We start from the raw sequence: 12,494 nt of genomic DNA, 5'->3' as shown, positions 1-12,494 counted from the left end.
TAATGTGATGTGGGGGTCCATTGGCCTGACATACAAAACACTCCTTGGACTCACATAACCACAAGCTTTCTTATAGTAATACTTCTCAAAATGTTTTAGAAATCTAAGTTGGTGTTCAAACTTGACGTGAATCAAGTGGTGCGAAGCAAATAAAAAAATACGATTTTAGGAAGAATAAAATATGCCCTGGATCCTTTTTGTTTTCACTACTATATCACCTATAAGGTATCACTGGAAGTTCAGACAAGCTAACTCTGTATGCTGAGTCGTGGACAGTGGAAGCGCTGGAGCAGTGGAGTCTGCGGCGTCGACGGCTCTGCGGCTGTGTGGAATGGCTGGCCGCTGCGCGTCGAACTGGTTGTCTGCGGCGTCGACGACTCTGCGGCTGTGTGGAATCGCGTCGAACTGTTTGTCTGCGGCTGTGTGCACTGTGGAATGGCTGGAGTCTGCGCGTGAACTGTTTCTCTGCGGCTGTGTGGAATGGTTGGAGTCTGCGCGTGATACATCAATAATAATGATAAACAGAAATATGGTGGGACGTGGGCGGCGGAATTGAAATTTGGCGGGACTCGGGAAACTGCCAATAATCGGCTAAATCGCCAGGCTCGCGAGTCAAACTCGCGTTGACCACGAGTCAAACTTGGTCAACGCGAGTTGACGCGCGGAGTTTCAGAACGGATCTTTTCGCCGCCGACCTGATTCTAACTTGCGATTAATCGCCAAAATCGGCGATTCCTGTTTCACTGTTTTTTCAATTATGGAATTTGGACTCAAATAAGGAGATTGGTGTCGAGGCAACAATCAATTCCTAATCTAGTCAATAATAGGATTATGATCCCTGATTTCTGCTAGGAAAGATCTTTCTACGGAGAGGTCTCCAACCACTGGGTCAACTACGACACAAAGTGAAATCACACCCTTGCTAAAGTAAACCCCCGATAAGGGTTTGTCTAGCGATAATGTTTGATGGACACCTTATTGTGACAAAGGAGAGATGGAGGTTAGGAATTTGATCTCTCCTTCCACGTGACAATGTTGGTCCTCAATGGATTATCCTAGTCGCCTTGTAGTAACTTCGGAAAATTGTTGCTATTCCTTTAGCCCTCTTATAGCACAGACTAAGAAAAAGGAAGTTTTGAATGTTAACCCTCGAAATCATAGCGAAAAGAAAATTTTATAATTCCATATGACCTCATAGTGCAAAAACAAAGTATTTCGTATGAGGGTCTAGCCTTATATAGATTTCATTTGTAACAACTAGTTTATTGCTCTCCCAAAAATAATATTTTCTCGACTTGTCATCCACAAGATCAAAGACTTAAGTCTGTTACATAAAAACTATTCTTGATAGAGATGTTATATTTGGGACATGTGGTTGGAGAGGATGGAGTTAGGGTCCATCAGGAGAAGATCCGAGCTATTTTGGATTGGCCTACACCCACGAATGTGACAGAGCTACAGGGTTTCCTGGGCATATGCACTTACTATAGGCGATTTGTGAAGGGGTTTTCACAGTTGGCAACACCCCTCGCAGACTTGACGAAGAAGGGGGCTTTTGAGTGGACAAATGTGGCATAGGAGGTCTTTGAGTGCCTCAAGAGAGTGATGAGCAATTGTCCGGTTCTAGTATTGCCGGATTTTTCACAACCATTTGTAATGGAGTGCAATGCATTTGGAGAGGGCATTATAACAGTGTTGATGTAGGGAGGCCACCTGATTGCATTTGAGAGCTGAAAACTACTGCCACATGAGAGATTATATCTTATTTATGATAAAGCGATGCTGACCATAATGCAACAGGTTCAAGGTGAAGATTTATCACAACAATCTTCGATTCTTTTTGGAGCTAAAGGAGCTTCAAGAGAGGCAACAAAAGTGGGTGAGTAAGTTACACGCCCATGACTTTGAGATTGAGTATGTCAAAGGCAAGCATAATGTGGTAGTAGATGCACTATCCAAGACATCACCCACTCCCTTATGGACATCACCCAAGATTGGAAGGCTCAATTGTTAGTAGAGTTGTTACGAATATAAATTATATAAAATAAAATGAATATAAATAATAAATAATCAAAATAATGATTATTTTAAATAGTCATTAGCTAAGTAAAAAGGCATGTCTAAAAGACATGCGCAATCATGAAAGGACCCCTGCCTAGGTATATAAGCAGGGCCTCATTGTAACATTCTACATCCTTGTACATTTTATCATATTAATAAATATTATTTATAAATACATTTGTGTATTTTATATTTAAAGCACAAACATTATAAGTTTTGTCGCTTCAGTGGTATCAGAGCCATGCGAGCCTTTGGATGTTATCCGCTGCACAATATGCCATTAAGTTTATGTCCTGAATTCATTGAGCAGTTAAGTGAAATTCGAGAATCGTTCCAGCAATTAAAAAAATTATCTGCAAAATATTTAGCACGTCTAAAGGAAGAATACATTAAGATGAAAGGAACTAACAATGAAGAATGTTCTAACATGGAAAAAGATTTTGAACATGTTGGGTTAGGAACTCCTCAAGGTGACATAGATAAGACTGTTGAAGAAGATGAGAAAAATGAAACTACATAAATTATTCATGACGAATCACCACATTCTGCAGAAGATCAGGAAGAGGTTATGGAAATTTCAGATTATGATGAGAATGAGGGTGATCTTAAAGATAAAGATGAGCCTCCTAGCTGGAAGAGTATTGAAGTAGTTGCTAATTCTTTTCAAGAAACTGTTGATAACAAAGATGAAGGCATACTTTTGAAGGATTTAGATTCAAAATGGGAACCTAGTGACCGTAGTGGAAAAAGGCTTCAGTTGAAACTAGATTATATAAACACCGTATTCGATCTCGATGGTCTCATCATAGGTGGTTATTTTGGATTTGGATGCCGTGGAGGAGAGGTGGCACAATTTTCATTGGGTCTTGCACAAAATTCGACTTCCAGTGGTTACCCGATAAGATTTCTCTCTTTTTGCAGAGTTGGAACACATCTTTCTGATGAAAAGTGTGATGTTCTTGCTAGCAAACATAAACCATATTTCAGACAACATGAAGATAATTCCAAGGCCCCCAACTTATATACAATGACAAACAATGCAAAGGAGAGGCCTGATGTTTGGATTGATAGACTAGAGAAGTCCATTATACTCGAGATAACGAGTGATGTACGAATGATTAAGTCAGAGGTCTTTGCTTCTCCTTTTAGTTTACACTTCCCTCGCATATGTAGGGTGCGATATGACAAGACTTGGTATGAATGCCTTGATGTACAAACATTTACGCACTTAGTATAGTCGAGAAGTGGTACTACAAAGACTGCAGATTACTGTGCAGATTTGGATTAAGTAAAACCAAAATGTAGAAGGCATGCTTCCAAAGGAGGGAATTAGATACTTACAGTTGTACCATCTCATATGCTTCGAACGGAGGTATCTAATGTTAAAAGGGAGACATTGATATTTGTAAATCTGATGTTTTACATTGTGAATGTTCCTTCTAATTTTTCACTAGAGCAGTGTCACAAAATGGTGGGGGAACATGGGGGTTCATTCTCGATGAACTTAAATGACTCTGTTACTCACAGTATTATAGATGATAAAAGAGGAATCAAGTATCAAGCTGCTTGTCGGCTACTTAGTCACCCCTGCTCCATGCTGCTGTCGGTCAGTTGTGCGCTGCGTAAACCCACACCGCTACTCCCCATGCTCCACCGACCAACAGACTGTCGCTCTACACTCATCGTGCTCCCTATCAACACATTCTGGTCACGACCAAGTTCCATCCGCTGATGTTCCTTTCTCCATTCTGCGAGTTCCGTCCAATTTATTCGTCGGCTCAATGCTTCATTACAGTCACGTCCTTCCTTTTGGTTAATTCATTTCATTACATTGTGACCACAAGGGTAGTGAATATATATATATATATATATATATATATATATATATATATATAATATGAATATGATGTTAGTAAGGTGAAGAAAATTGTCAACGATAAGCTTTGAGGACAAAGCTTTTGATGGAAGTGGCAATATTATGAATATAACTTATATAAAATAAAATGAATATAAATACATATAAATAATAAATAATCAAAATAATGATTATTTTAAATAGTCATTTGTTAAGTGAAAAGGACACATGCCTAGGTATACAAGCAGGGAATCATTGTACATTTTATCATATTAATAAATATTATTTATAAGTACATTTGTGTATTTTATATTTAAAGCACAAACATTATATGTTTTGGTGCTTCAAGAGTACTCCAAGGATTGACAGGCATGCAAGATCTTGGATGGTACGTTTGGGAATGATGGGTATCGGGTGATGGATGTGGTCATATATTATAAGAATAGGATATATTTGGTACCAAGCTCGCAATTGAGCAAGAAGATTTTGCATGCAACACACGACTCACTTATAGCAGGCCATCAGGGTTTTTTCAAAACTTACCGGACCATCAGGGAGCATTTTTCTTGGCGAGGTCTTAAGGAGCATGTTCTAAGGTATGTACAAGAGTGTGATGTTTTTTAGAGGAATAAGGGAGAGCAAACATATCCAGTTGGTCTACTTCAACCGCTTCGTATTCCAGAGAGGAAGTGGGAGAGCATATCCATGGGTTTCATCACTGGACTTTTGGCTGTGCAGGGGTGTGATTGCATATATGTGGTTGTGGACACGCTGACCAAGTTTGCACATTTCTTCGCCATTCCTTCTAGATCCTTAGGATCGCAAAGAACTAAGCTCTTCTTTAGAGAGGTGTTCAAGTTGCATGATCTTCCCAAGAACATAGTCAATGATCGAGACAGTAGATTTATTGGGGGATTTTGGCAGGAGTTATTCAGGGTGGTGGGCACTGAGCTCACTCCTAGTACTAGCTACCAAACCTAGACAGATGGGCAGACTGAGATTGTGAATAAATGGTTGGAGGGATATTTGCATAATTATGTGACAAGGCAACAACACACATGGTTGAAGTGGCTTCACATGGGAGAGTACTGCTACAACACCACTCACTATATGTCTATTGGTATGTCAACTTTTCGTGCTCTTTATGGTTATGATGCATTATCATTTGCTAACATGATTTTTGGAGACAGCTGAGCTTCCAAGGCAAAGCATTGGATACAAGAGAGCCAGGATATCTTGAGGGCTCACAAAGACAACTTGCGGATAGTGCAGAACTAGTACAAGATGTATGCAGACAAGCACCTCGTGGAGAGGCATTTTGAGATTGTAGACTTGGTGTTCTTGTGTCTTCAACCATACAAACATTCCACATTGAACCAGAAGGGAGCTTAGAAGCTCAAACCCCATTTTTATGGACCGTATAGGGTGATCAAGTGAGTTGGGGAGGTGGCTTATGAGCTAGAGCTTTCGCCAGGATGCAAGGTGCATAATGTGTTCCATGTATCTTGCCTGAAAACGGCCTTAGGACAACAAGCTACAACTATAGCAAAGTTGCTACTGTTGGATGATGAGGGTCATTTGATTTTGATACCTGAGGCCATATTGCAGGAGAGTGAGAGAAGGCTCAAGAACAGGACTATCAGGGAGTATCTTGTCAAGTGGAAAGATTTACCAGAGGAGGATGCTACTTGGGAGGGAGAATTTTTTTTACAACATCAACCATTCTAGTTGCTTAAGGACATGCAACATTTGGTAGGGAACGACTCTCATGTCCCCAATTAATAATTTTGCTAAGGAAATTACCAATTTTGTACTTTTGGTGATTAATATAATATTTGATAAATAAAACTTAGGAGAAATAAGTTGTGGAGGCTCAAATTTAATTTTGATAAGAAATAAAGGTTGCACTAGAGAGAAAAAGGAAAAATCAAAGTGAAGTTAAGTTGTGGAGGTCACCTAAAAAGGAAATCAAACTCCCTACGAGAAATCGAACCACATGAAAGAGGGGTCAAACAAGGGGGTCAAATTGGTGGAACCCACAAGGGTTGTTGAGAAACAATTATAAAATGAAGGGAAGAGCCTCATTTTTGCATCATCTTGGCATATCATTTTCAGAATTGGATAGTTTGCTTGAGCTGCATAGTGAAGTCAACCTATGTTGTTTAGCACAAGGGATTTCTAGGCGAAAATTCTAGCTCTTCTTCAAGGGACTTCGAGTGCCACTCAAGGAGAGAGGTTGTGGGGAGATTTCAATATCTTATGTGGGATTTTGCAGTATTTTCTTCGTCTTGTGCGAGTTTCTGAAGGATGCAGTGGAGGATTTTGCTAGGGTTTGAGGAGCTAGCATTTGTTGTCTTCCGGGTTGGCTATTTTGTGGAGATTTTCCTTTGAGGAGGACGAGTTGATTTTGGGAAATTTTTGGGTTGGAAGTGCTGGAGATTTGTGGGCCGAATTTCTTCTTCTTTGGGCCTGCGTTGGGGTTTACTGGCTATTTTCTGCGTAGGGTTTGAGCAACATTGTTGTGCCGAATATTGGAGCTAATTTTGGCTGGGAGTTTGAGGAAGGAATTTCGTTGGGTTTTGGAGGAGTTTCCCTTTGGGAAATTTGTGCATTTTATGGTGGATCAATTTTTGTAGCTTACTTGGTAGACTGAGAGGGGCCACACACAATTTTTGGGGCTTCAGTGACTAGTGGATTCGACTTGAGATTTTCTTGAGTTTTGTTGGATCGGGTGTTGGGAGCCTTCTTCTAAATTTTCGTAATTTTCTGAGCATTATTGAGGGATCATTTCAGAGTACAAATTCACTAGCTTGTCATACATAGCCTTAAAAGTTTCTAAATTTGCAACAAATGTAACAAGAGGATCCTTAATGGATCCAACTATGATCCTTTGTGCCCTTACTTTTCCTTTCTTGTATTTCGCTAGTTCTTGAGTCTTGTCTTTGCTAGGTTCAATGATTTCACCAGTAACATATTCCATTACCTCATGTTCTGTAAGTGCTAGGTCAATCCTTTTCTTCCAGGCTAGGAAATTTGATGCTCCAACGAGCTTATTGCTCTCCTTGCAAAAAGAACGCGTATGACCTGCAAATATAGAGTAACAATATGATACTTACTTGATAACTAAGATTCTTCTCTTCCTTGATGATGTCTTCAACTTTCTTGATGCTTCCAAGATCTTTGAAGAGACTTCAATAATGTCCTTGAAAGATGTTTCCTAGGATTCCTCCAACGATAGCTTCCAAGAGTGATGAATGATACTAAGATCCTTTGATGCTTCCTCCAAAGATACCTTTACATAGATCTCCTTATAAGCGAGATTCCTTTTTCCTTACCCCTGACAAGCAAACTCTTCTTAGTGTCCACAAGATGATCTTTTCAGTTGCCTTCATGTTCACCTTAGCTCTGAAACCATGTTGGAAAATCTAATGTGGTAGGTATTAATTCCAATTTTCCTTAATCTTAATATTTTCTTGTGAACTTAGTTAGTCTTCTTTTGTTCTTTATTTAGATCGTTTCATCAAACAAATATCAAAGCAATAGCAATAGAGGACACAAAAATTAAGCTCTTAGCCAGGGCAAAACCCCTCCAAAGGGAAAACCTAGAAAACTCTTCTTTTCTTAGTAGAATCTGCTTCAAATGAGACAACAAAGACCCAAACCCTAAATCAAGTCCTCCTCCAAATACCAAGTCAGCCCTTCCAACAAGTCCTTCCTTTATCTAGCATTAACCAACTTAAAATTGCAACTTCGACCTCCGAGCTTCAATATTGCTCCTTTGACGTGCAACTTCGGCCTTGTAGCAGCTGCAAAAACCGTAACTCAACCCTTCAAGAGGTCTTCCTTGATCAAGACAACTTCTTCCAAGATCAACAAAGTAAAACCATAATATCTTGCTCTCTGAACTACTTAATCATATCTGCAATTTCGGCCTTCTTGGAAGTGGAAAATACCTTAATCCTTCGCACGTGTGATGGATATAGAGCCCACAAACAAGATTTTTGTCCTTACTTTCTTCTTGTAGACCTTCGTTCTCTTCTTCTTCTTCTTCCGCTTCCCAGCTATAGATCGAACTTCCTTCTTGAGATCGAACTTGTGAGTGATTGGATTACAAATGAGGTCGAACTGCTCCTTTATATAGCCTTTCCAAGGGGTCAAATTCCCGCCTTTATGCCGACTTGAGGCTGCCAGGGCCGAATTGTACTTTTGGAGTTTCCAGGACTTTCTAGACTAAAAAATAATGCTTTTTCCAATTACACTTTGCCCGGAAGGGTCTTATAAACATGATATTGACTCCTTTGACTCATGACAATAAATCCTATGACCTAACAAACCCTAGAAGCATGAAGAACATGCTTTTACCTAGAAGATCATCAATAATGAGCCTCAAACCCATGCTTTAAAATAATAATTTTTTTGTTCTTCTTTTGTTTGTTACAAAAGATACATATTGAAATGAGTACAACAACAATTATGAAGACTGAAACTAGTTACATTTCCAACACTACTAGCCCTCCCATGTCTTTGAAGGTGAGACCATCCTCATCTGGGCCCTGAATCAGCTGCTATCCATCAATTTGTGCCAAGGCTTGTTCATTCTATTTTGTAGACTATGTCAATGTAGATCCAGTCATCTTCTTTTATGTTGTGTCTTTACGATCAACAGATGCTCATGGTTGGATAATCCAAATTAACTTGATATAAAGGAAGAACTGTTCAGCTAGTGTAATATTCTATTTTGCAGACTATGTCAATGTATATCCAGAGATCTTCTTTTATGTTCTCTCCTTGTGATCAATAGATGTTCATGGTTGGATAATCCAAATGAACTTGATAGGAAGGAAGAACTGTTTAGTTAGTAAAATATCGTAAGTTTAGCCTTTTACGTTTATTTTTGGTTTTTTTCTAATTGATCTCATATTTACCGATAGTGTTTATTTTTTTTCAACAGCTGATAGTGAATGGCCCTGCGGAGGTAGTGCCATCTTCTTTGAGGAAATTAGAAAATAACTTGAAGTACAGCATTATTGTTGCTCTGTCTATGAAAAATCTATTTGGAAGAGTTGTCTTGGACATGGCAAGAAGCCTTTGTACTGACCAAGCAGGAAACTCATTTGTGAAAGGTCCAAACTCCAGTTTTGTTATCCATTTTGGTAAGTAAGAGACTGACAGGAATTAATTTATTGCATAGAAATAATTCTTGAAATATTTTTTCCCACTTCTGTAACATTTCTCTCTGTTTCGAATAACTAAAATTTCTTCCATAACATCTCGATGATTCAAATAATAGTAAATGAGACTAGAGTTTGCTTCTCAAAGGCATGACAAACTTCAGTCTTCATGTCTTCCATGCATGCAAGTTTTTTGTATTTGTTATCCATTGCCTTTTGCCACAAAGGCTCGTAGGCTTTCTAACATTATTGCAATTGTATGGCAGATAGAAGACCAGTTCTTGTCAATCTATGGACAGCAATCCCAGAGTTAGAACTGGATGTTAATCATGTACCACGGACCAGCCAAGCAACAAACCAAATGGATGACTTGAGGATTTATTTAGATTTCAATGACCCAGTAGTTAATTCAACTGAAGAGATTTTAAGTGTGTTGCAGCCAAGTACCGGATTTCTTAGGTCCATTCATCGGAGGAGTCATGGGAATAGACGATTTGGTTTTCAAGTAAGTTAGTTTGCTTTCAGGTTTATATTTTGGATGGGTTCATAGAAGATAAGTTATAATCATTTATGGTGGGCGGCATTTTATTGTTTGCAATCCTGACTCTGTAGCCTTGGAGTTTTTCTTTATGGCATTCATCTCTTTAGACGACAGGCTTTGGAGTCTGGACAGCTATTTGTTTATCTCTTGAGCGGTTGATTTAGAGCAGTTGAGACATGAATATTTGATATTTGCCATTTGTAGCCCAATTTTATATGGTTGACCAAATTTGCATCCCCAAGAAGGGGAATCTGGATCTGTAGATATGTCTGTTGTTGGAAAGCTCAGATAGATGTGATGCTGCAGCTGGACTGGGTGCAGATCCCAAGCTGAACTAGTCCTGTGTACAGCAATAAAAAAGGAAAATCAACTGTTACAACATGATACATATATTTGCAATTTTTTGTTTTGTTTTGTTTAGATGGTATACATATATCTCTTGTTTTTAATGATCTCATTATTATATGTTTTTTAAAAGTTCTATTTTTCAAATTCGGAAATACATATATTGAAAAGCTACTGTGCTTGCCTTGACACCCACATCAATGCTTTTGGTAACTTTGGCTTGATCCTTTTTTTTGGCATTATTTTTCTAATAGTGTGATCGTGTTTTACTCACTGAGCAGTGATTTTCTAATAACGTGGTCGTGTTTTATACAGAGAAGCTTTATCCTCAATTAAATATACAAGTGCTATTGGAACATAAACTTTTATGTTGGATGAGACAATGCTTATATATCCTATCACTATGTTTTCTGTAATTAGTTACACAAGTTAATAGTTTCAATGTTTGACTGGTTTTGGGCCCAATGTTTTTAAGCAGGTAAATCAACACTAGTTTTGATTTTAGATGAAAAGTTCCCCGCTTTTACATTCATTAAGTTGCTTGTTTTCACATGCACAGAGACTCACACGTGTGAAATAATTGCCACAATAATATCCTACTATGCATCCTGTTTGACCATTTGATGTCATGTTAATATTTTAATTTAATATCATTATTTTTTCAAACAAAATATTTTTTGTCTCTATATTCTAACATTTTAAAATTTCTGTGTAAACATGGAGTGGGGTACCTATGGCAAAAACTCTGCACGATAATTTCCTCTTTCTTAACAATGCCAATAGAAAATATTACTTTAAATGATCGTGAAATCTGGGGAAGCACCTATGGAAAATGATGGGGAAGCACCAATGGGAAATGATTGCCATGATATCTTGGATTTTAAAAGTGATTTCAAGTTATTATCAACACTTCCATATTATTGAATATTTTAATCTTTTCTAAAAATAGGCCACTTTTCTAATGCTACTTTATTACCTTATTGATATTTTATTTATAATGTGTTCGGCCTAAGCTTTTTTCCGTGAGTTGTGAAGATATTGTAGGGCATAATAACCATTTTGTATGTGTCGTGTGTCTAAGACTCTAGCTTATTCTTCCTATTACTTGCAATTACTCCACTATGTTTAGTGGAAGTGAACTCATTAATATTTAATTTTAGCTTATATGGGATCTATTTAATATTTTACTATGTTTGTATATGTATTCATGTGGATATATTTCCCTTGAAATAAAGATACACCATATATATATATATATATATATATATATAGTGTATATTTATTTCAAAGGAAGGTCTCGTAGTGAAATCCAAGGGATGCTTTACCATAGCTGTGGATGGAATCCCTAATAAACCCATTGGTGTAGACTCAAGAAACCCCCAATGAGGAGTTTTTATAAAATTAAACCATTTCCATGTGTGTTTCTATTGTAAAATTGGTTCCTTTATCTAACCACAGGTGAACATTACAACTGTGTCATAATTACATGTCTAGTTCAACCAAATGCATAATGATCTAACAATAACATCTCCATGAATCTCTCAACTGATCTTCATCCCTAACTTCTCTCTTTTCTTCTCATCTTTGATTCTTTGGTAGATTTCTATGGTTGGCCTACATTATTACAAATTCATCATATAATTTAAACATTTTTCTTGATTCACAAGTAGGTGTTAATCCTTCAACGATGGCCACAAGATCCATCCTTGCGCTTAATTATTAAAAGCATGCACATATTCCTTAAGTATGCCAAATATTTCTTATTCAAGAAGTGTGTCATGGTTTAGGGCCTTGTGCATGGCTTATGAACTCAGAAAGCAAAGGTGAGGGCTTGCATCTTCAAATTTTGGCTCAAATCATGGCTTGGGCCACATGACTTATCCTTGACTAAAGATTCATGCTATAGGGATTGTTTTGGGACTCTTCGTCCTTCTATGTTTATGAGTCCATACACTAATAATAAAAGCCTAAATTCTTAGTTTTTGACATTGAATCTAGCTCAAGCTATGAGACCCATTATTTTTATTCGTAGATGTTGAAATTGTGCCCATATTTCCTCTTGTGGACCAAATTTTTCTGCTTCAGGACTTGTGTCTTAGTCTAGGGCATCATGCATGGCTTATGAGCCTAAAATCAATGGTTAGGACATAAATCCATGGTTTCTATCCCTAAACAATGTCTTGGCCATGAGACCAATCCATGCCCATTTGTTAAAATTTTGTCCATATTTCTCTTGTTTGCCAAGGGTTCCTTCTTTAGGGCTCACGTCATGGTCTAGGGCCTTGTGTGTTGAAAAATGTAGCTTCGATTGACACTTTCATTGGCAGATTATTGGAGACAAAATTAATTTTGTGATGGTGAATTCGACTTCAAAATGATTAGGTCGGCTCCATGGTGAAAAGGTGTCATTCCAAGGGTCATGACACTTCACATTGATCACTATAGATAGAACCACGTTGGAGGTCATTTGAACACACAACAACATAGCTAAAACTCGTCTAAGCTACTATAGTTGCCTCAC

General features: G+C 37.9%; 1 protein-coding gene and 1 pseudogene across 4 annotated transcripts in view; both read left to right on the top strand.

The window, feature by feature from the left end:
* Nucleotides 1-12,494, top strand: part of LOC149141786 (uncharacterized) — a 209,235-nt gene that overhangs the window by 74,261 nt on the left and 122,480 nt on the right. For all 4 annotated transcript variants that reach the window (XM_089453113.1, XM_089453115.1, XM_089453114.1 and 1 more), the window contains 2 exons: nucleotides 8,868-9,069; nucleotides 9,354-9,592. In XM_089453113.1, the coding sequence (XP_089309239.1) occupies nucleotides 8,868-9,069; nucleotides 9,354-9,592 (441 nt within the window). The remainder of the gene's footprint in view (nucleotides 1-8,867; nucleotides 9,070-9,353; nucleotides 9,593-12,494) is intronic.
* On the top strand, nucleotides 259-5,238 carry LOC149141787 (DNA ligase 4-like; annotated as a pseudogene).

The sequence above is a fragment of the Pinus tabuliformis genome, chromosome X (assembly GCF_031772625.1).
Source record: "Pinus tabuliformis cultivar Carrire ecotype Pingquan chromosome X, CPIR1, whole genome shotgun sequence".
NCBI lineage: Eukaryota > Viridiplantae > Streptophyta > Pinopsida > Pinales > Pinaceae > Pinus > Pinus tabuliformis.
This window is presented reverse-complemented; position numbering and strand designations above follow the sequence as displayed.